Source organism: Guyanagaster necrorhizus (genome assembly GCF_019112545.1).
Source record: "Guyanagaster necrorhizus MCA 3950 unplaced genomic scaffold BT62scaffold_44, whole genome shotgun sequence".
NCBI classification, from domain to species: domain Eukaryota; kingdom Fungi; phylum Basidiomycota; class Agaricomycetes; order Agaricales; family Physalacriaceae; genus Guyanagaster; species Guyanagaster necrorhizus.
This window is the reverse complement of record NW_025064923.1, coordinates 256,265-276,322: the sequence shown is the minus strand read 5'-3', so window position 1 is coordinate 276,322 and position 20,058 is coordinate 256,265. Positions and strand designations below refer to the sequence as shown.

The following is a 20,058-nucleotide window of genomic DNA, read 5'->3' as shown; positions in this document are numbered from 1 at the left end:
CTTTTATAGCATGTCGCAAGCGAAATCCAGGAGCCCATAAAGCTGCAGTTATTCACATCCCGGAAGAAATTGGCCGTCCTGTCCATGTGAAGATAGTCAGTCTAAGCAGACGCATAACTTCAAACACGGCCCCGTGTCTCCGACAGTAGCCTACCGCAAGTATACGGTCTGCAAAACCCGAGTTTACTGAATATTTATCCCCACTCGATCGCCTGAAGTTTGAAAATGAACAGAGACACATACTCAGAATGTAAGAGCTCAGAGTCTAGATGACGTTCATCTAAAACGCTGGAATATAATCACCGCCTGAGCCTAGTTCAGCAGGTTTTACCTCGTCCAAAAGAACGTCGAGTTCTCTCTCAATAACAAAGCGCCACTAGCATATGGTTGATGGTACCCGGGAACCATCGTATACGAGAGACCGGAAAGCACCTGGGGTAAACCGAAATTCCTTTAGTCGTTGAGTGGGACGGATCATCTGAACTCTCCGGCAATGTAAAGACGAGTATTTCGGTGGAGCTTGGAGGTCCTACTCCACTGACAAGCTCGAACCCAATTTCCCCGATGTCGTCTGTCAGCTGAATCTTGCGAGCAGAGTGGAAGTCAACTGTACTTTATTTGTCATACGTCAACCACAAATATGTCCGAACAAGTGTGCTGCTCTATTAAGTGGTGGTATAACATGATAATCAAAGATTCCTTTGAGATAGCGCGAGGAACAAAACACCTAATTGGGTTTTCTGCAGATGGCGAGGTACATCGGTGTGAAGAGCTGTGGAATCAATATTAGAATGCACCACGAATTCGAAGATGCAACACTACCTTCGTCTGTCCACCTTTGACTAAGGAGTCACCAGCCACCTTAAGCTCCTCGCACACCTCCCATGTACCTTTAGGAATGATACGGAGGAACTCCAACAAGCGCAGACCATTATGGCTGACGAACTTGCCGCTAGTGCTCGTTCTCCACACAAGTATCAAATCCCAAAATGTTTGTGCTTTCCGGAAATCACCCTCCAGAGGATAATACCACGTAACTGAATCAGGACGCTCAGCGAGGTCCTCTTCGTGGAGAATCTCAAATCCAACGGTCTTCATAGCTTGGCGTGCAAGACGAAGGGGTCGCATCTCAGGAATGCCATTACCGATCTCGATGCCGTGCGCCAGCTCCTTGTGGGAGGCTATCGAAGGGTCCCAGGCATCGGTCATGCACCATTCGTAAACACCGAACTGTAGGAGGAAATCTTAGTCGTAACCAACGTAGCAAGGCAAAAAGAGAACGTACAATTCCTCCAGGCTTTAAAACTTTCATTATCTCGCCGTACACACCCTCCCATGTAGGTGCGTGCACTGTCGCCTCAATAGCATAGACTAAAAACGTGTCAGATACCTGCACAATGCGACAGAAGCAAATCAGAAATCACCAGCATCGAATGAATTCTCCCCAAATTGTTCTGTTAGCTTCATGAAATCTCCCTTGACAAAGGTAATCTGGTCTTCTAGGCCGGCGTTTTTAGTGTGCTTACGCGCCTTGGAAATTTGATAGTCGTTATTGTTGAGACCGACGATGTTAACATCGGAGAAACGGGCAATTTCACGAGCGGGTCCACCGACACCACATCCAACGTCAAGGACGCGCATGCCTGGCTTCAAATTCATCTGGGCGGCAAGGTAATGCTCATGACGCGCAAGCGAAGCTGCGAAACTCTCGCCCTTGTAAAACCTTGAAAAGTGGAACGACTGGGACCACGCATACTCATAAATCTGAGTGACGGCGTCATAGTACCCTATTGCCTATTAGAATGGATGGGTTGATACAGAAAAGGTGAATTGCACACCATTCACAACATCTGTGTATCCATCAACCCTGATGTCCGTGTGCGCTTCCTTCTCCTGAGACAAGTCCTTTGACCAGAATTTGGTGTAGTTTTCGATACGAGCACCAATACGACCTTCTGCATCGGGAGCGGGGGCAGCCATATTTATTGAAAATATGGAAAAAGGAGACGTTGAAGGAAAAGAGATTGGGAGGAGATAACAAGTTTAGAAGCGAGGAAAGGAGGTTTTATATATGTATCGCCAAATGGTCTGATCATTGAATTTTTTTTGGTGCCAAAAACGATCCGGAAGCGGATCAAGTTCTCACGCGATGTGCAGTGTAGCAATGTTATATACATGGACTCGGTCACGATTCTCCCTCCGAAAGACAAGACTTTCTTGTGATCAAGGCCATCCTTATGGCATCGTATACACGACTTGAGAAGCACAGCTTTACTTGGATAACGTTACTTGTGGACACTTGACTGGCGCATTACTAAGTTTTAGATTTCTAAGTCTATCGGGACGTACCTTCTATATACTTGTCAACACCCGCATCTCACTAGAGCCATTTTCAGGTGAGTTATTTTGCCCAGCTCCTTCTCAAACGCCTCAAAGCGGAAGCCAGTTCCTAACGCTTAAAATAATGTACGCCTTCCGGATGCTCAGAAGGTCAGACGTTTATTATAGGTGAGGGTGATACATAGACGGAGATGTAGCTCCACTTGTCTCTCTATCTTCTTCGAATTCTCCCTTCAAGTCCACCATTCTCTATGACACCGTGTCAACAACTGCATCATGATACATTTACCCCAAATATCGATAAGGCCAAGTTCTAACTTCGTTCACGCATATTTCTACCATCTTATTCGAAGTTCAAATCGGTGCATTGATGCCGACATGAATAATCCTGTAGAATATTGAACATCCAGCGACATGTACAGCAGGACAATTGCTTACTCGTCTGCAGAGGTAAGCCAATTAGCTGTTTCTGGGAACATGGTAGCTATAATGGCACTGAGTCAGAACGAATCATGATAGATGTACTATGATTCCGCACCTAAACGACGGTAAATCTCCTCAATCAGATATCTTCTTAGGAAATTGACGATGACAGAGAATTTCCCGACGTCCACATGTCGACTGACAACGTAGTAATGTGGCACTCTATTTACCACAGATGAGCAGGACGAACAGAGATGATATAAATTTTACGAACATATGGGTAGTGTTCCCCGCCACCTCTTTGATGCGTTTAATTATACGACCGCAGTTCTGAGGATCTGCATGGGCCTCCAAAGCACATATCCTTTCAAGTAAATCATCAATCTATGCATAGCCGTCAGTGCACAATTAGGTGACGCAAATTCTGGAAGTTCACCTTCACGTCGAAGTTATCCCTATACCCAATATAATATGTCGCACCATAGAAGCCTACAAAAGAGTAAGTATTGGAAAACACGTGGTGATCTGATGCTTGCCTTCAATTGAACGAACCCGGGATATAATATATCTCTCCCCCACGGGAACTCTGGGAACCGGTAATACGGAGACGGAGAGAAAGATCTTCTTTCTATAAGTTTATTGAATCTCACCGTAACTGAAAACACATACGAGGACTTCAGGAAGGCCAGGCCATTGTCTTATAAGCCCTGTGTTTTGGAGAGATGAGCCCAAGATGATGATATTAAGACCATGCCAGCAAACGATTTACCGATGAAAGTGTGCGGAACACCTTGCCCCTCCGCAATCTTATGAAACACAGCGCATGTCGGTATGCGAACAAGCTCTCGTTGTTCTATGTCCACAGCGCTGCTGGTCGTCTCGGACGGATGCGAAACGCAATAGTACCTTGTTATGGTGTCGCCGTCATCCTCGCCGTCATCCTCGTCTTCAGCGGCGTCATTTTTGGCGTCACCGTCCAAATGGAAAGTAACTTGAGATTTCTCGTCCTTGTGGATAAAATCTTTCAGGTTCTGTCGATTTTGACCGTCGAATGCGTCCTCCAGTCCCTTCGATACGTAGTCAGTATATGTTAAATCTTTGCAATAGTTAATATGAACCTTCCCCCATGTCCATAACCACATCAATATGGCTCTGAAAGAAAGGATGCCAGTAAGAATTTGAAAACCCCGCATGAACGTAGGCTAACTCACATGCATATCCCTATTGTCAACGGTACCCAAGCCCCATGGGGAATTTTCTTGAGCGAAGCGCCCCAAAAGAGCCCATCGAAGAAGCCAAAAAAGACGAAGTACAGCAGAGCAATGACGACTGGTAATTTCTTCACGTAATGAATTTGAAACGAGAGTAAAATGGTGGTGGAAAACATCACAGTTGCCACGGCAAAACCGTACGCATTTGTCAATTTCGCAAGGTCAGAGAATGTGGCCACCAGGATGATAGTTCCAATCATGAGGGTCCAATTGATGGCTGGGATGTAGACCCGTCCTTGGATAGTTTCGGATGTATACACCAGACGGAGGGGAGGAAAACTCTTCATGCTGATGATCTGTTGTAAGAGACTGAACGTAGCAGTGATCATCGCTTGAGATGCAATTATCTAATATGCCAGCGTGAGTGAGAAGTATATTTGATGGTATAATATGGGCATACCGTGGCCAGAATGGCAAAGGTAAACATGATCCTGCAGGGTTGTCTTAGATGATAAGATAAATTTCGCTGACAGCTGCGAACTGACCAAAAAAGAGGGCCATTCAGTCCGCCTGGGATGCTTCGGTAGAAAACATTTTGTATGACTTGTTCGCCGTCGGTGATAAGTGCTGCTCCCTGACCCAGATAAGCCAAAAGAAGAGCTGGGTATACGAAGCAAGCAAACGAAATCTGAGAGACAACCTGTCAGGATACACTCGTCAATGGATGCTAGATCTGAACCTGAATAGACAATGCGTTGAACTGCCCGACACTGAAGCTCATCAGCGGGTCTGATCATCAGCGGGAAGGGCCTTCTCTTACTTTGCGAAAATAGCCTCACAACCCGTGATGGCTAGAAGCACACCGGCAAGAATATCGTAGTTTTTCGTGCGTACAAACACTGAGACCATGATCAATCCAATGACACGACATGAGTTTAGGGACACCTACAAAGGACACCGCGAGAAGGGTCAAATGCCCTGAGAATACCCGGATACAGGGTGATGTTATATATTCCGGTCCCCGCTAGTAGAAGAAACCAGATGCATGATACTAAGGTTTAAATCAACATAAATATGTCCACGCAAAACAGCCAACGGACTGAAACTCACTGGGACCGAATGTCACTGCCAATCTTGCTGTCCCGAATTGCTGTACAAAGAAGAGTGCGAGCAGGAAAGCCTATAACTGATGAACACAACAAAGCGACGCGAGAGGAAATAACACTCACTATTGCTATAGGAATGATATTGTTGGTGACAGAGGATTTGGCTACCGCGATACCTCCGACAGCACTAGTGACTGACACCGCAGGCGTAAACATGCCGTCTGCCATAGTCAATCTATCAGAAGAATAAGCTTAAGAACAACAGAACTGTCTCAGAACGTACGCAGTTCCAAAGAGACACTTTCAGGAAGTGAGAGGTAAACCAACAAAAACGCAATGAGAACATACCCAAAGAAGTAGAGGCCATCGTAGTTTCTCCTTCATTGTTGCTTTTACAGGACTGGGTGACATCCGCATAAGTTCTCTCCCATAATCACCCGTAAGCGTGCGGTCGGCATCGTAGTCTTTCTCCTTTGGAGGGTAGAGGCCTTGGTAGAGAGCAAACGAACCTCCTTCCCCTGTCGCTATGATTAGCACAGGAAAGTTATGATGCACCGATTATTGAGTACGGACCTTCTTGCGTAGCGAATCTAAGTGAAGTGAAGACATATTTGACCAATGGGAGGATAGTTATCGACCATATGATAGCACTGATTCCACCAATGATGTCCTCTTTCGATGGTACCTCGCCAGTCGAAGGCCAAATGCCATTGAGAACGTACAAGGGTGACGTGCCTACAGCGAATTGTGAGCATGGTGTTCGGTACACGGCACGGAAAGAAGACAAGTAGCTTAACCTATATCTGAGTAAATAATCCCTGGATCAAACGTTTCGTATCAACATGCGACATGATTCTTGAGCCGTATATAGATGCGCACCCAACGTCTGGAAGCTCAGTTGAAGAAGAGCAAATCCTTTCAAATGTACAGCCGTTCGCTTCTGACGCAGTCCCGTTTCAAGCGCTGAAGGCATGACCATTGCTCAACCAGGTAAGCTGGGAAAGATATTGATATTGATGTTGCAAGAATTTATAGCGCAAGCGCCGGGTGCATCGCCATAACAGACATCGTGCCGTCACTCCGTATAGATCCAGGAATGGCGAATTTCGCGCACGGCCGGAGGATATAGTACCATGTTTTGATCCTGATCGCGAGCAAATGAGGGATTATGGCCATTGAACGATATAGGTATGACAAGATATCAGACCACTTGAAATAGGCCGAGCACTTGATTTTGCATTCAAGTTGTCCGACGGCCTTCCACTATATCCGCTTCACCATGCCGTTTCAATACCCACGTTCAACCTCGCGTACTCCCAACTTCGATGCTAAAGCTGAAGCAGTCTACGACGTTAAATAGTAACGGCAAGGACCAGGGAGATAGGAACCAATAATAAGACAAGCAATCGAAGGGATTTTTCCCGGAGTTGCGACAACCGCTGGAAAGGTGAGAGATCGGATAAGGTTTTCAGGTTCGAACTGCCCGGCGGACTTCATCCTCAACATAATTTGGATATGAGGGTTGAAATTGGGGTTACCCGTCTTCAAAAGACAGGGCACTCGGCCTATTCGAGCGTGCAGATAGCCAGTTGACAATAAATTTAATAGACAAGCTTACTGCATGGATGAATTTTCCGCAGTCGAGGATGCCAAGGACGCCTAGGGGTATGGAAAACGATGAAGCAAAACTATTACCGGTGCTGCGATGTAGTATTATGTTTCTCCGCAGACTCTAGCGAGACAAGAGGGGAGAATACGACAGAGGGCCACAGTAGGGAACTGACTCGAAGAACTTGAATTCGGCAGCAGAAAAGGCTTTGGGAATGCCACATTCTCGTGGATCGTGATAGACTGTACTAAGGCGGACACAGAACCTGCTTTGGTTATAACAAGGTTGGTGGAACAATAGCGAAAAGTATTGATGGATCCGCGGGACCGGGCCGGTCAAGATGAACATTCCCTTGGCCAAGTCCAATTCTCACGCCATCACCTGTTCATGTCGACAGCGTACTGACCGTGCCAAGTGTTACCCTGCGACGACTGTTTCCCGGACATTCAAGGCGTCGAGTACCTCTATTTCTCGCTTCTTTGATACCCCACGCTGGCGTAGCTCAGTACTATGTCGTTCTTCAACTCTATCGGGTGTGTTGACGATTGCAGCATGCTGGAATACTTGCTAACTCGCACTATGATTCAGTCGTTCCATGACCCGTGCACCACGAAGTGCTAAGCGGTCCCCAACTCCAACTTCAGCGACGTTCTCTCCTGTCGAATACACATCGAACTCGACACCTCCATCTCCCATCGTGGCAACACCGAAACCCCTTTATCTGTGCAGTCCATTCGTGGAAGCGGCCTTGGTAAAGGGAAACTTCAAGACCATTGTTATGTTGCCAAAATATGTTGATATCATGGAATGGGTGGCAGTGAATAGTTCGTCGCTTTTCTTGTCGACGACGAGTGGCTACTGATGACTGCAACCAGTCTTTGACTTTTATACCAATCTCAATGAGTTTTACGGAGTCATCACTGAATGCTGTACCCAGCAGACTTGTCCAACGATGTCTGCAGGGCCTGTGTATGTTTTTATCGTGCAGGTTGGTCTTCGAGCTGACTATATCGCTGTAGACTGAACTATACGTGGATCAACCAAGATCGCAAGAGCGTACATCTTCCGGCACCAACTTATATCGACTATGTCATGACGTGGGCTCAAAATCTTCTCGACGATGAATCCGTGTTTCCCACCAAGTCGGGTGCGTGGCCTTGCTTGTCACGGGTGACCCTTTCGTTATTCCGGGCTTGCAGGGCGTGACTTTCCTCAAAGCTTTCCGTCTACCGTAAAACACGTCTATCGTCAACTATTGCGCGTCTTTGCGCACATATACCATGCGCATTATCACCAAATCCTTCATTTACGATCGGAGCCGCACTTCAACAGCCTGTTCGCGCATTTCCTTGCTTTTGGTCGTGAATACGAGTTGCTGGAGATGAAAGATCTGAAGGGATCGTCCTCGGCACCCGTAGGAGTAGGTGCCCTATGGGAGCGCTGGAGGGACATGGGTATATTGGATGGTTAAGATGCTTTCGAAGTATATCTGTCCTGTGATCTGGTTATCGCAGGGAACAGTACGATTTATTGCTATCGATTCGCGTATCTTTTGTAACAGTAATAACAACGGACGTTCTTTCTTCGAACGAGTGTGTTTACTTGAGTCGTGGGAAGGAAACAAATGAGATCCTTTGTCGAGAGCCACCATCATCTGCCCCATTATTACCGTCGGAGCCGTCGTTGATTATTACGCGTCGTTCCTTGCCTTGTCATCGCTTTAAGCGCCCAATAAGCGCCTATACCCATTCAGAAATATGTCGTTCTTTGGGTATGCTTTTTCCGCCTACCGCCCACCGCAGCTGCCGCTGACGCTGAGAATGACAGAAATAAGAATAGAGCTCCCAGCAGACCCAAACGTTCACCTACACCCAACTCTGGCACCCTTTCTCGCACAAATTCTCGCGGTTCTGCATCCAACGAAGAGGGCGCCATCTCTAAGCCTTTGTACCTATGCAGTCCGTTTGCGGATTCCGCGCTTGTGAAGGGAAACTTCAAGACAATTGTGATGCTACCAAAATACGTTGACATAACAGAGTGGGTTGCTGTGAACAGTACGTGATTCTAGTTTCTAGTATTTGTGTCCATTTTGATACTAGTCTCGGAGTATTCGATTTCTATACCCATCTCAACGAATTCTACGGCGTCATCACAGAATGCTGTACTCAACAGGCTTGTCCTACGATGTCGGCTGGTACAAAGTATGCACTCCATCTCCGGGTCATTGCATACCTAACATAAAGCTCAAGCCTAAACTATCTCTGGACGACCCAAGACCGGAAACAGGTTTTACTTTCTGCACCTACGTACATCGATTCGGTCATGTCGTCAATACAGACGCTTCTGGACGACGAAAACGTTTTCCCGTCCAAATCAGGTGAGTAGCTCTTTTCTGATGTGTTCTGATCGACAGTTGACTTGGATACAGGTCAGCAGTTCCTTCCCACCTTCCCAGCGACCGTCAAACACATATATCGTCAACTTCTTCGTGTTTTCGCGCATATCTATCATGCTCATTATACTGAAGTGTTGCATTTGCGTTCTGAGCCCCATTTCAACTCGCTTTTTGCACACTTTTTGGCATTCGGGTGGAAGTATGAGCTATTGGATGTCAAGGAAATCAAAGGGGATATAAATGCGCCCGTTGGGGTCGGACTGCTATGGGAGCGATGGAAGAATACCGGTATTCTGGAAGCATGAGTGTGAGTCATTTAATTTAGAAGTCATTACTTTATCACTGTATTACGCGCCAAGGCGTAAATGGAACTTCTCTACTACTATGCGTACAATATCGCGCCATTCAGTCATTGCACCTAGACCTGCGCGAGTAAATTCAGCAGCGTGTCGGAACAATCATGAATCAGCCACCCACCAACGTCTCCGCATGCAAGACCCTTCCCTATCGGACCAACGACATTGTATTTGACTACATCACGAACAATCCGAAGATGCTCGGCTGTTAGGGGATGATCATACATCAATGTATTCATTGCAGGAAAGATGTATGTCGGTGTGGTGGGTGCCAGAGCTCGCATTAGCGAAGTCTTGCCGTCCTTTATCAGTGAAAGCAGGGACTGTTCATGGCAAACACACCGCAAGATTGTCGCACGAACCGTGCGCGATTTTGGCTAACGTGTTGGCTGAGCAGGGCGCTACTAGCACTACATCAGCCCAACGCCTCAATTCAATGTGTAAAATTGGATCGCCAATTTTGAATGAGGCCTGTCGCAATCAATCAGAGATACGTTTCAACGTTTCAACGGCACGCAAACCGGCCATTCATCCTTGTCAGTCCATACTCTCGTGTCTCCGTCCTCGATGTCCTCCCGCTTAAAAAACGCTAGTGATGGGCCAGTAGAGATAACTTGGACTTTCACTTTGTCATACTGAGAGACATATTCAGCAGTCCGGGCTGTCGCGGAAAGAAATTAGAAGTACCTTTAAGAGTTCCTTGACGATGAGGGGGACTTTGACAGAAGCGACGCTGCCAGTGGTTATTAACAATACATGCACATAGCCTTCCACCAGGTGATCTTGAGCAACAAACATCATGATCAAAAGGCAACTTGCGGCGATCGGATCCGGTTGTTGATCGAAACCATAAAAATCCCTCACCCTTTCTTTCCTTCGTTCCGCCATCTTCTCTTTCACCCCCTTTCGTTTATTTTCAGAGCAGTGTAGGATCCATCGTATCCCCTCTTCATTTCTTCATCGCTGACCATTTTTACTAGGCTCTTCTTGTCTCCGGTAGCACCAACTATTCTTTTTCATTATCTGCCTCGCACTGTTCCTGGTTTCCCACCGAGAAAAAATGCGTTTCTTCGTTGTGATCGCTGCTATTGCTTCTATCGCTTCTGCCGCCAACATTACGGTCAAGGTTGGTGAGAATGACGGTCTTACCTATGACCCCACAAAGTTGGTGATTTCCTTGCTGTTGTTGCACCGTCTCCTGATGAACCCTATTTCCTGCCACCTAGTGTCACCGCCGCCGCTGGTGATATTATTCAGTTTGAGTTGTCGGTATTTTCTTCCTATTCACATCATCAGGTCACACTGACACGGCGCTATAGCGTGGCCAAGAACCATGTAAGGGGCTGCCCTGTGTTTATATCGTGAGTCAACTAATTTGTGTCGTAGACCGTGACGCAGTCAACCTTTGCGGATCCTTGTCAAAAAATGTGTGTATTACCTCGTCCTGCTTATCGGATCATCGCTCATATCTGGAGGGTAAAGGACTACACCAACGGAGGGCGTTGACTCAGGTTTTGTCCCAGTCAATGGAACAACATTCCCTGTATGGTCTTTCACTGTCAACAATGCCTCGGCTCCTTTGTGGTTCTACTGTGCACAGACCGGGTATGTGCTTATTGTTCTCACACCTTGTCGGACACTCAACTCTTGTAATCCAGTCATTGCGCAAAGGGTATGGTCTTTGCTATCAACCCAACAGCCAACAAGAGCTTCGCCGCGTTCCAGGTAATCATCGTCGGGCTATGCGAAAATTAGTCACATGCTGATTGTATCTACAGGCAGCTGCATTGGCGACAGCCTCTAACTCAACTTCGTCCTCATCGGCGTCAGGATCCGGAACTTCTATCACTACTTCTGCAGGTGCATCAGCCGCTACAGCCCGCGCCAGCGCTAGTGCTAGTTCAAGCACTGCTGCTAATGGTGCAACGACGATGGGCCACAACTCAGTCATTCTGGTGGCGGCTTTGGCTATTGGTGGGGTGCTGCTGTAGTGGTTTACAGGAATGCGAATTTTGTTCTCCTTTAAGGGAATCCATAAATATCGTGGGCAGGTCCCTCTGGGCATCTTTTTTATTGCGTTCATATGGCTAGTCCAATGATAGAAGATGTTCTGCATGCGCGTGATAATCATACGGCGATAATATCCTTGGTCTGTAGATAAATAAGCCGGTAGAAAACACTCAGTGCTTCAGACGTCTAGCGCTTTATGTAAGATACAAGTTTCGGTCTTCCTGGAGAGGGCTCAACAATCATGCAAAATCATTTGTGTCTTGCGAAAACATGGATATGTGCTAGTCCCGGTACACTCTGAAGTCTCTATCCAACGACATGAATACTCGGCCTCTTACAAACAAAAGAAATCTTACGAAAGGGTTCACAAACCATGCGGTTTCCCACTCCTCTTCCATCCAGCGCTCCTTAACAAAGTCGTTCACGTTCTCACCGGCCCATTTAACCAAAGCTTCTTCCTCCTCGGTGCCTCTGGTAGAGATGATCATTTTCTCCTTAGTGATGCCCCACTCAGAAAGCGCGGGCAGACAGAGATGAAGAGTCGATGGCGAAGGGGGAGGGGACGTATTCCCTGTAAAACCCCACAGGCCGTCTTGGGCGATCCGCGCCGATATGCTGTCTGCGATTATGTCGGGATGATAAATTGGGATACGTGTCCAAATTAATGTATGTTCGACATCGGACGGTACTGTACGCAACAGCAGGACATCAGGTGTTTCTGAGGGAAGACAAAGACAATAAAAGCAGAACTCACCGGAATAGGGCCAGTCGTTTTGAATGATACTGATATATTCGGATGGAATATCAGCTGCAAAGTATGACGGCGCGTCTTCGGGTAAAGGGGGCAGATCTCTTGTAATGGAGGTGTCTGCGTGTAAAGGATCTATGTGGTTCCTAACTAGGTCGCTGTCATCCAAGGCGGAGGTAAGTAAGGACAAAGTATCTGGTTTTCCCCACTGGAGGCGGAAGTTCAAGAGGTAGTTGACTGTTAATATAAGGGTGATGGTCAGGAGAATCCTGTACATCACGTATGATCCTTACCGATAGAGCCGTATTTGAGTTTGATGCTCTTGGCCCAGAGCTCGTACCGTTCTTGAAGCTTCTTGTCGCGCTTCAAAAGACCAAGATCCCTTTGAGCTCAGTTAGCATGAAATATGTAGCAGTGTTGTCTAAAAAGCACCCAGAATTGACGAAGGTCTTGAGCTGGTTCCACGTAAACTTCGCTGGGTAATACACTATTAGTTCTTCTTTGGTCGGTGGACCGGTACGCAGAGGAACGGGGGATGAATTTGAGAATGGCGTCTCTATAGTCATGATCAACAAAGGATGAGCTGTAGGGATGAAGAAATATCCGATGAAAGGAAAAAGTAATCTGGCTTGGAAGATCGGGAACAGAAATGAGGAAGACTGGAGAATGTGGTGGAAAGGACGCGTCAGAAATTACATAAAATGGGCAAGAGTTGTCGGGAACCGGGCCGTTCAATCCCCGACACGAGCGGAATAACTGTTACTTACATTTGACCAGATGTGACCGGAAAATCTTGGAACAGGCCACGGAAAACTGGCAGTTCTCTGTTTATATAATAATAAGTGGCAAGAAATCTGGCCAAGGAAGTCGACCGAGGTGGCCACTGGCCAGCTGCATTGGAGATTAAGAGGCGCATCGGCACTCCAAAAACGGCAACGGTGGCGGATCCCGAAGCTTATGTAATACAAAGACCGCGTCCAAAACCGGAGTGACGTGAGACTCACGTTCAAAGAGCGACCACCATCACGACGACGAAATGTCGACTATTGTCGAGCGACCTCCTTCTCTCCCTTTGCAGCATGCACCAGTGGTTATACCGCAACGACGACTTAGAGAGCCTGATGTCGAGGTCATCGATGTTGACCTGTGGGAGGATGCACCTTCGCGACCTGCTCAGCGCCGACGAACGTCTCCTGACTTCATTTCCTTGCTTGATGACAGCGACATAGAGGAAATAGGCCATCCAGCGGCGTCCGGGAGCAACCACACGCGTCGAGGTAGGTTTCCATCGTTTTGCAGGTTCAACAGTCGTATTGAATGGTGGCAGGAACAGCCGCCATGCGCCGGCTGTTCTCACCACCCCCACCGGATCCTGATATTCAAGTCGTTCCTCCTGTTCCATCTATTCCTGCTCGCTTTTCCATGTTCCCCATGCGTCGCGAGCCTCCTCCGCATCCAATAGCCACTCCGGTATTAGCCAGGCCCGACCCGTTCGATTTCGAAGTCAATCTCCACTCGCCATCGACCCCGGCAACCGTCCAGAATTCTTCGGACACAGGTCGCCCACATCGTCTGCCCCGAATCACTCTCGGAGGTGCTGTCATGTCTACGGGACAAGCCCGGAGTGCGGAGGTACGGCGGGAACGTGAGCGGCGTCTGCAGGCACAGGCACAGGGTGGGATACCGCGCAGGCGGGATCCGCGAAGAATACAAATAGGGAATGGTTACCTCGCGTTGGATCATGATGCACATGACGACAATACTATGCGTCACTTGAACTTCCTCCTCTTCCCTGCCGAGCTGCACGATGAATACGCAATGGGGGATTCATATTTCAGAACTCGTCGGAACTTGATGACTCATTCGCAACCGCCTGAGGTGGACTATAAACCTCAATATACACATCCTGGTCTGCCGGAGCCTGGTTTTACCTTTGACTTCGCCCCGCCAACATCCGAATCTTCTCCATTCACGACGTCCAAGTCTAACCCGATTGTCATTGACGACGATGAACCCATTGCCAGCAGTTCTTCAGGTTCAGATGCAGCACTGGCTTCTATTTCCCCCCCCTCTTCGGGCCTCAACTTGCAAGCGACTCTTGTCTGTGCCAATTGCAATGAGGGTTTGTACCAAAGTGGCAGCGGAAGTGCGGAGGACCAGAGGAGGCGAAGAATTTGGTCACTTAGATGTGGACACCTGATCGATGGGAAGTGCATTGACCGGCTTTCGGTGCCTCAGGTTCCACCTCAAGATGTTTCTGAATCAGGGAAAGGGAAGGAAAAGGCAAAAGAAGGTGCAGCGACGGCCAACGCTGCGGAGGAGACAAACACCATCAGGTCAAGGTTGCGGTCCAGCCACAAGGCAAATGCTGAGCTTTTACAACGAATTATACCTTCAATACTCAAGCGGAAGGGCAAAGCCAAGTCAGAGGTCGAGGCGGAGCACCAGTGGACTTGCCCGGTAATCGGATGTGGGCGAGTGCATACAAGTGTAAAAATAGGTGGCATTTGGGGACCTGATAAGGTAAAAGGTGAAGGCATCATTGGTGTATTTGTATAGAGTGGTCTCGCGCCCTCGGATTTGCTGGCCGTAATAAAAGTTGGATTTCGATGGTTCACTGGAACGCTTGGTTGCAGTCGACGTTTCGAATGGCACTTTCAACGGCGGTACTTTGAATCAGACCTCTGAAGGAACCATACTGAGCCATATTATGTAGCTGGGCTTCTGATTTGCCCCACTTGTCGAGCCTCGTAAGTGTTAGCCCTAGTCGGCCTTTGTCCCCTTTACGTGTCTAATTATGTCTGGAAGAGCTATCTGAATCATGCGGACACAACAGGTGCGATACCTTAAACACAAACTGCAGGAGGCAAAGGCATACAGACATATTCAAAGGTGGTACGGTAATGTCATTAGAGGAAAAACGATCTACCTTTCCTTCTCCCAGAAAAGTGGTGGAAGGAGTGTCATGCAGCCCATCTCGACCTGAAAGAATTTAGATAGAGAAAATTGAAAGACGTGCTCAGAGCATCATTCGCAAAATACGCTACTTTTTCTTCTTAGCCTTGTTTGCGCGTTGGGCCGCTTGGGCCGCACGGGCCCTCGCTGCAGAAGCGGCCCGTTTTGCCGCTGCTGTTGCAGATTTGGCTTTTGGCTTCGTCCCTTTGGTCGTCGCAGACGGAGCTAAACAAGAAATGAGAATGTAAGAAAGACCAACGAACATCCAAACATACCTGGAGACGGTTCGTGCATCTCCACGTCCTCGTCTTCAACATCCTCCGTTCCTCCATCAGTTGCGGTGACGACACTTTCCCTTGGAGTCGGAGCACCCTCATCACCACTCTCCTGTGTCAGCGCGCTACTATCACTATCACCTCCCACGAGACCCGCATAGTTCGCCTGTGACTTGGCCATCTTTCCTTTTCGTTTACCTTTCGGTTTTTTCTGGGCGGTAGGAGAAGGCGTCGGGGATGCAACCGACGGTGTGGCACGCATGCGACGCGTAGCGATCATGTTCTCGATATATTCATCATAGGGAAGAGAATATTCTTCTTTAAAGAAAGTATGATTCGTGAAATCGTCACCGGGTTTTGGAGACGGAATGGGTATTGGTGTTGAGCTGTTAGATTTAGGCGATTGGTATCCGTCTATCTCGGCATCCTGTCCGTCCGTAAGTTGGGAAGTAGACCAGAGAAATGCGCGTCTTACTATAGCATTAAGAGCATCTATGTCGTACAGTGACCTCAGTTTGGTCCAGATGCCCTCTATCGATACCCATTGGCCCGAGTCTTGGTGAATTGAAAATCGCATAGCCATGACATGGAAGTGGCAGTTAATGCCCACCGGCCTTGTCCTCATCAAGGAACGGAAGAAATTTATTTCTCCCTCGACGGTGTCCAGGTAGGAGTCGTAGCTTGGACCGGCAGCTGGCTCTGGAGAAACGGCAGTCATTGTAGCATTGGAAGGTTTGCCTCTAGACGCGTCTCCGGCCGTGATTGGCTCTTTGCACGTGTGTCTTTCCGGACCGTATCTACCGGATTTTTATACATTGTACAAAAACACTTTGCATACAAATCGATTGGTACATCGTAATTAACCACAAGAGATGATTAAAATGGAGCATCGTACTGTTAATGTTACATTCCAAAGAAAAACAACAACAAAAGGTATATTAGGTTAACATCTACTCCTGCCCGAAACCTTCCGTCTCTCTGCGGAAATAAGTGACGATTCAGACGTGAACCAGTAAAAGAGACGAAACACATACTCGATGGCATATATCAGTTTTGTCTCCAAACTTTCATAATCCTGGTATGGCGGCAAATCCAATCGATTAAAGCATGTGTGGCTCCTGGGCAATCCTTGCGGGTCACCAGACTTCTCAATGGTAAATCGCCGCGGGCCATCCGATCCCTGAAGGTCCTTGAATCCATTAACTGGTACGCGTGAAGTACCAGTCGTGAACTGCAAGAGCCGTGATTTACGTTCTGCGGGCCAAGAGCGAATGCACTGCCAGAACCACTCAATGACTTGGTCAGTCTTCTCGTATCCACGGTAATCTGTAAACTTAGTCCAGTCGTCCCTAAAAAATACAATGTCAGTCCCGTTACGAAAACAAGTATCCGAAAAACGTACACATCAATTTCGGCCATACCACCTATTAGTAGCTCTAGCTCCCGCTCGTCAAATACACTAACAAGGTCGACCGGTATCAGTTCCAAAAGGCCTTCCATAAAGGCTTGGAACTGATCCTTTACCCGGGTCGATATACGGTAAGCAACAACCGCATCAACGTATTCAATCTTGTTCGCTTCTGTAACCGCTATGTTTTCCCCTCCGGTCTTCAATTCGATAATCACCAATTCTCCAAATCGGTTTTCAGTCATAGTGAAAGTCTCGTCGAGAACATCAGTGATATCATTGTCCCTGGGCCATATCAGTGAACGGGATACTGGATCACTAAACTGGATAACTTACAGCATCCAGACTAGTGAGCGATGGAGATCAGCGTCCACGCTCTCCAAATCCGCTAATGTCATATGCTTGCCCAGCATCATTTTGTAGAAGCTCGGAACAAAATACACATCTAGGAAGCGACGATGGAATATTGCCAAACCTAAACAGCGCCCAATAAATTTGAAGTAGCTCAGATGGTCTGGGTTGATCCCGGATACTGGGTTGATTTGGAGAGTATAATTGTCGTGTGTCGAGTACTCGAACAATCCATAGCAAGGATTGAAGATCTCGTGCGACAGCAGGAAAAACCATTCCCTGCAGGGCCTTTTAGTCCTGAAAAGATGAACAGACAAATGACGAAAGTTACCTGCCAACACCACCATAGTCCAACCCATCCTCACCCTCGAAGCTAACGAGAAGCCGCCGTTTCAGATCTTCCGGGTTTTGTGCCATCACGGCGGTGTAACTATCCTCCAATATCCGCGCACGTCTAACCCTGATGTCACATTTGCCAGTAGATACCCGCATCTTAGGCTGACTGCGGAAGTAGATCACCTTCCGTCGGTAATCTCGTTTGTACTGAGGCGCGTTATCGTCCACAACACCAGGAAGTCTAGGATCTTCCCATGACGTCGTTCGCGTATTATGATCCACGAAATAAACACGTCCTGTGGAGGTCAATCGCATCTCCCATCCCGAAGGAAGGGGTCCAAGCTGATGAGCATTGGTGGGTGGAATAACAGGCTGGTTGGCACGTCGAGGATCAACCCACGTCGTTGTTCTAGTGTGATGATCAACAAAATATGGACGTCCTTCCGGCGTCCGACGCTCCTCCCATCCCAGGGGAAGGGGGATATCGGTAGCAGTGGGTGGGTTGGATGCAAGAAGGGTGGTGTGTCGCACGGGTGCTGTCGTCTGTGGTGTGGATTGGGTTTGGGTTTGGGTTTGGGTTTGGGGAGAAGTAGCGAGTTGGCCATTCGGTCTGGGCCGATGCCAGGTCGTGCTTCGAGTATTGTGATCGACATAGTATGGACGACCTTGAGGATCATGTCGACATTCCCAACCTGCAGGAAGGGGACTTTCATCCTCGACATTCCGTTGCTGTACAGCAGTCTGAGAAACGGGTCGTTGGCTTGCATCTTGTCGGGAGAATCGAGGGGAAGCATCCAGTGGAGCATGGCTTGCAGACGATCGAAGAGACAGTGAAGATGAGAGAGGCTGCTCCTGCTGATGAGCCTGTGGTGGCTGCTGCTGCTGCTGCTGTGGCTGTCGCGATGTCGATGTCGATGGCCTCAAGTGATCGTCATCTCCGACATGCGCGGCAGGCCGTGGCCCTTGGCTACTGGAAGCAGTGGCAGACAACTGCGCTGCTTCTGATGTAGACATGGTAAAAGTATCTGTGTCAGTTGCAGCGGGGGCTGATGGGACAGGTTCCGTGGGTAAGGAAAAACCAAATATCAGTTTTCCATATACAGGCAGGTTGTTGGATGACATGGTTAAGTCTCTTGATATCATTTCTGATGCAAACACCAAACAATGAAAACGTAATCAGAAAAAGACGAGGAGAAAGATACCGTGGTGGTTCATAGCACAGGAAATGGCTTCAGAGGCTGGAATATTAATTACGCCAAGGAAGCCTTGGAGAATGTACCGTAAGCAGTCAGTCAGAGTCCATGGATGCAGTAAGCCGCACCTTGATCTCGTTTTTTGAATTTTCTGTAATCGAATACTTGTATTGCGATCATGGATGATTGGCGAACGGTTCTGCGACAGGTAAATGGAGGTAGGGATGGACGGGAATACCACCTACACATCGAAGCTATTATTCCACGACGGACTAAGCGATTTTTTGGTTACTCTTGTCGAGCTCGTCTGATCCCCGTCAACAGTTAGGACCGCAAATGGATCAGGCAGGCCCAGAAGATCCCTCTTGGCGAGACCATGGGCCCCAAATACTGATTCAATGGTAAGCACATCCAATGTATCGACCTCGTATGAGGTGAAAAGGCATACGGGTTACACGAATCGTCCGCTCCGTATCATTCAATCTGTTAAGATGAGCGCCTGGTGACGGTGAGACGGATACGAAGACCGACCTGCTGGAGCTGGCCATGATGAAAGCAAAGTAAGCGGTAGCACTTGCTCGCCGTTGTCGTCGTGATGGACGATGACGCGGAGATGAATAAGCGCCGACGAGGAGGCGCTTGAGCTCGTTCTGTGCGCAGAATCGACGTTTGGGTTAAGCCGCTCGGTTCCAGGTCTTATCGATCACGTGCTGCACAGCTTTACTGATTTCCATCGACAAAAGTATGTAGTCCCTTTGAATTTCATTTTTCTTTCTCGACACCATCTTCGACTTCCAAGTCAAACAGGATCTGGCACAAATCCTGATTCCAGATGGATGTACTCGACCGTCAATATAAAGGATCCTAACTTTCGATCAATTACAATTAAAGTGCAGCTTGGAGTCATCGCCGCATTGTCAGCTCAGGTTCCAAGTTACAAAGTACTTGTCTTTAGCGACGTCTGCGGCCACCATGACTTTTGTTCGACCTTCACGCCGGCGTGAAAAGGAATGTCTGGTCAAAATATTACTGCACCCTACTGCACCAGTAGCTCGCGCGCTCAGAGGTTCAATAAGCTTGAAGCTTAACATAGAACGCTGAAGCATGGCAGGGCGACAAACGACATGAGCTCCAGTAACTTTGCCAAGGCTAAAGATAAATCGATATTGGCTTGATATCCTAAAAATGGCTCTCCTTATGTCGAAGCTCGGAATGTCATGCATCCAGCGAGAGCAAGCCAAACAATGAGCAGGATGAATTGTTGTCGCTTAAGGCTAATGATCTATGGAGTGTGGCAGCCGGGCACCAATTTGTCAGATTGCCCCGGTGGTTCAAATATTCG

At 47.9% G+C, this 20,058-nt stretch overlaps 11 protein-coding genes across 11 annotated transcripts; 4 read left to right on the top strand and 7 right to left on the bottom strand.

The window, feature by feature from the left end:
- Positions 1-607: 607 nt before the first annotated feature.
- On the bottom strand, positions 608-1,995 carry BT62DRAFT_937676 (delta-sterol C-methyltransferase). The gene is made up of 5 exons (XM_043187375.1): positions 1,839-1,995; positions 1,425-1,787; positions 1,286-1,371; positions 823-1,230; positions 608-772 (listed from the first exon to the last, which is right to left on the bottom strand). The coding sequence occupies exons 1-5, from the start codon at positions 1,978-1,980 to the stop codon at positions 728-730; spliced, it is 1,044 nt and encodes a 347-aa protein (XP_043034396.1). The 5' UTR covers positions 1,981-1,995; the 3' UTR covers positions 608-727.
- Positions 1,996-2,454: 459 nt separating this feature from the next.
- Positions 2,455-6,549, bottom strand: BT62DRAFT_568251 (potassium transporter). Its single transcript, XM_043181424.1, has 23 exons — positions 6,288-6,549; positions 5,960-6,224; positions 5,878-5,898; positions 5,654-5,815; positions 5,429-5,598; positions 5,364-5,380; positions 5,204-5,315; positions 5,085-5,154; positions 4,924-5,025; positions 4,795-4,873; positions 4,714-4,744; positions 4,520-4,662; positions 4,435-4,465; positions 3,975-4,381; positions 3,882-3,915; positions 3,533-3,830; positions 3,433-3,470; positions 3,300-3,384; positions 3,200-3,252; positions 3,038-3,147; positions 2,879-2,985; positions 2,779-2,824; positions 2,455-2,728 (listed from the first exon to the last, which is right to left on the bottom strand). Exons 2-23 carry the CDS (start codon positions 6,057-6,059, stop codon positions 2,695-2,697), a joined length of 2,250 nt encoding a protein of 749 aa, XP_043034395.1. The 5' UTR covers positions 6,060-6,224; positions 6,288-6,549; the 3' UTR covers positions 2,455-2,694.
- BT62DRAFT_1012295 (uncharacterized protein) lies at positions 6,110-7,135 on the bottom strand (the record flags this gene model as incomplete). The annotated part of the gene is made up of 6 exons (XM_043177909.1): positions 6,110-6,343; positions 6,395-6,424; positions 6,481-6,559; positions 6,619-6,780; positions 6,838-6,936; positions 7,092-7,135. 6 exons carry the CDS (start codon positions 7,133-7,135, stop codon positions 6,110-6,112), a joined length of 648 nt encoding a protein of 215 aa, XP_043034394.1.
- A 51-nt stretch (positions 7,136-7,186) lies between these two features.
- BT62DRAFT_989144 (uncharacterized protein) lies at positions 7,187-8,261 on the top strand. Its single transcript, XM_043190141.1, has 5 exons — positions 7,187-7,222; positions 7,278-7,513; positions 7,565-7,658; positions 7,709-7,836; positions 7,889-8,261. The coding sequence occupies exons 1-5, from the start codon at positions 7,200-7,202 to the stop codon at positions 8,158-8,160; spliced, it is 753 nt and encodes a 250-aa protein (XP_043034393.1). The 5' UTR covers positions 7,187-7,199; the 3' UTR covers positions 8,161-8,261.
- Positions 8,262-8,336: 75 nt separating this feature from the next.
- BT62DRAFT_937674 (uncharacterized protein) lies at positions 8,337-9,489 on the top strand. The gene is made up of 5 exons (XM_043187374.1): positions 8,337-8,460; positions 8,517-8,743; positions 8,797-8,890; positions 8,939-9,066; positions 9,118-9,489. Exons 1-5 carry the CDS (start codon positions 8,447-8,449, stop codon positions 9,387-9,389), a joined length of 735 nt encoding a protein of 244 aa, XP_043034392.1. The 5' UTR covers positions 8,337-8,446; the 3' UTR covers positions 9,390-9,489.
- Positions 9,280-10,245, bottom strand: BT62DRAFT_975427 (flavoprotein). Its single transcript, XM_043189193.1, has 5 exons — positions 10,128-10,245; positions 9,962-10,075; positions 9,783-9,911; positions 9,562-9,733; positions 9,280-9,508 (listed from the first exon to the last, which is right to left on the bottom strand). Exons 1-5 carry the CDS (start codon positions 10,239-10,241, stop codon positions 9,432-9,434), a joined length of 606 nt encoding a protein of 201 aa, XP_043034391.1. The 5' UTR covers positions 10,242-10,245; the 3' UTR covers positions 9,280-9,431.
- Positions 10,246-10,500: 255 nt separating this feature from the next.
- On the top strand, positions 10,501-11,431 carry BT62DRAFT_982996 (Cupredoxin; the record flags this gene model as incomplete). Its single annotated transcript, XM_043189737.1, has 7 exons — positions 10,501-10,604; positions 10,667-10,705; positions 10,760-10,775; positions 10,827-10,867; positions 10,923-11,045; positions 11,099-11,174; positions 11,219-11,431. 7 exons carry the CDS (start codon positions 10,501-10,503, stop codon positions 11,429-11,431), a joined length of 612 nt encoding a protein of 203 aa, XP_043034390.1.
- Positions 11,432-11,676: 245 nt separating this feature from the next.
- On the bottom strand, positions 11,677-12,894 carry BT62DRAFT_975423 (uncharacterized protein). The gene is made up of 5 exons (XM_043189192.1): positions 12,631-12,894; positions 12,492-12,580; positions 12,205-12,435; positions 11,807-12,138; positions 11,677-11,756 (listed from the first exon to the last, which is right to left on the bottom strand). The coding sequence occupies exons 1-5, from the start codon at positions 12,762-12,764 to the stop codon at positions 11,700-11,702; spliced, it is 843 nt and encodes a 280-aa protein (XP_043034389.1). The 5' UTR covers positions 12,765-12,894; the 3' UTR covers positions 11,677-11,699.
- Positions 12,895-13,202: 308 nt separating this feature from the next.
- Positions 13,203-15,184, top strand: BT62DRAFT_937671 (uncharacterized protein). The gene is made up of 3 exons (XM_043187373.1): positions 13,203-13,475; positions 13,526-14,948; positions 15,007-15,184. The coding sequence occupies exons 1-2, from the start codon at positions 13,235-13,237 to the stop codon at positions 14,755-14,757; spliced, it is 1,473 nt and encodes a 490-aa protein (XP_043034388.1). The 5' UTR covers positions 13,203-13,234; the 3' UTR covers positions 14,758-14,948; positions 15,007-15,184.
- Positions 15,015-16,146, bottom strand: BT62DRAFT_975421 (uncharacterized protein; the record flags this gene model as incomplete). Its single annotated transcript, XM_043189191.1, has 3 exons — positions 15,015-15,378; positions 15,429-15,855; positions 15,904-16,146. The coding sequence occupies 3 exons, from the start codon at positions 16,144-16,146 to the stop codon at positions 15,242-15,244; spliced, it is 807 nt and encodes a 268-aa protein (XP_043034387.1). The 3' UTR covers positions 15,015-15,241.
- A 105-nt stretch (positions 16,147-16,251) lies between these two features.
- BT62DRAFT_937669 (HECT-domain-containing protein) lies at positions 16,252-19,402 on the bottom strand. The gene is made up of 10 exons (XM_043187372.1): positions 19,248-19,402; positions 19,165-19,199; positions 18,962-19,106; positions 18,845-18,915; positions 18,726-18,788; positions 17,519-18,668; positions 17,173-17,466; positions 16,831-17,121; positions 16,463-16,777; positions 16,252-16,406 (listed from the first exon to the last, which is right to left on the bottom strand). Exons 1-10 carry the CDS (start codon positions 19,262-19,264, stop codon positions 16,379-16,381), a joined length of 2,409 nt encoding a protein of 802 aa, XP_043034386.1. The 5' UTR covers positions 19,265-19,402; the 3' UTR covers positions 16,252-16,378.
- Positions 19,403-20,058: the final 656 nt, after the last annotated feature.

Coding starts and splice junctions, on each gene's coding strand:
- BT62DRAFT_937676 (XM_043187375.1), bottom strand. CDS start 1,980: ATGGCTGCCCCCGCTCCCGATGCAGAAGGTCGTATTGGTGCTCGTATC. Junction 1,372..1,424: donor GGAGAATTCATTCGATGCTG/GTGATTTCTGAT, acceptor ACACGTTTTTAG/TCTATGCTATTGAGGCGACA. Junction 773..822: donor TCAAAGGTGGACAGACGAAG/GTAGTGTTGCAT, acceptor TTGATTCCACAG/CTCTTCACACCGATGTACCT.
- BT62DRAFT_568251 (XM_043181424.1), bottom strand. CDS start 6,059: ATGGTCATGCCTTCAGCGCTTGAAACGGGACTGCGTCAGAAGCGAACG. Junction 5,899..5,959: donor ACTGAGCTTCCAGACGTTGG/GTGCGCATCTAT, acceptor CGTTTGATCCAG/GGATTATTTACTCAGATATA. Junction 5,026..5,084: donor GGCAGTGACATTCGGTCCCA/GTGAGTTTCAGT, acceptor TTTAAACCTTAG/TATCATGCATCTGGTTTCTT.
- BT62DRAFT_989144 (XM_043190141.1), top strand. CDS start 7,200: ATGTCGTTCTTCAACTCTATCGG. Junction 7,659..7,708: donor ACGATGTCTGCAGGGCCTGT/GTATGTTTTTAT, acceptor ATATCGCTGTAG/ACTGAACTATACGTGGATCA. Junction 7,837..7,888: donor CGTGTTTCCCACCAAGTCGG/GTGCGTGGCCTT, acceptor CCGGGCTTGCAG/GGCGTGACTTTCCTCAAAGC.
- BT62DRAFT_937674 (XM_043187374.1), top strand. Junction 8,891..8,938: donor ACGATGTCGGCTGGTACAAA/GTATGCACTCCA, acceptor ATAAAGCTCAAG/CCTAAACTATCTCTGGACGA. Junction 9,067..9,117: donor CGTTTTCCCGTCCAAATCAG/GTGAGTAGCTCT, acceptor ACTTGGATACAG/GTCAGCAGTTCCTTCCCACC.
- BT62DRAFT_975427 (XM_043189193.1), bottom strand. CDS start 10,241: ATGATGTTTGTTGCTCAAGATCACCTGGTGGAAGGCTATGTGCATGTA. Junction 10,076..10,127: donor TCGTCAAGGAACTCTTAAAG/GTACTTCTAATT, acceptor TATGTCTCTCAG/TATGACAAAGTGAAAGTCCA. Junction 9,912..9,961: donor CTGACAAGGATGAATGGCCG/GTTTGCGTGCCG, acceptor TGATTGCGACAG/GCCTCATTCAAAATTGGCGA.
- BT62DRAFT_975423 (XM_043189192.1), bottom strand. CDS start 12,764: ATGACTATAGAGACGCCATTCTCAAATTCATCCCCCGTTCCTCTGCGT. Junction 12,436..12,491: donor ACTCAAATACGGCTCTATCG/GTAAGGATCATA, acceptor TTATATTAACAG/TCAACTACCTCTTGAACTTC. Junction 12,139..12,204: donor AAACGACTGGCCCTATTCCG/GTGAGTTCTGCT, acceptor TGTTGCGTACAG/TACCGTCCGATGTCGAACAT.
- BT62DRAFT_937671 (XM_043187373.1), top strand. CDS start 13,235: ATGTCGACTATTGTCGAGCGACCTCCTTCTCTCCCTTTGCAGCATGCA. Junction 13,476..13,525: donor GAGCAACCACACGCGTCGAG/GTAGGTTTCCAT, acceptor GAATGGTGGCAG/GAACAGCCGCCATGCGCCGG.
- BT62DRAFT_937669 (XM_043187372.1), bottom strand. Junction 19,107..19,164: donor GCGGACGATTCGTGTAACCC/GTATGCCTTTTC, acceptor CCATTGAATCAG/TATTTGGGGCCCATGGTCTC. Junction 18,916..18,961: donor TGGAATAATAGCTTCGATGT/GTAGGTGGTATT, acceptor TACCTGTCGCAG/AACCGTTCGCCAATCATCCA.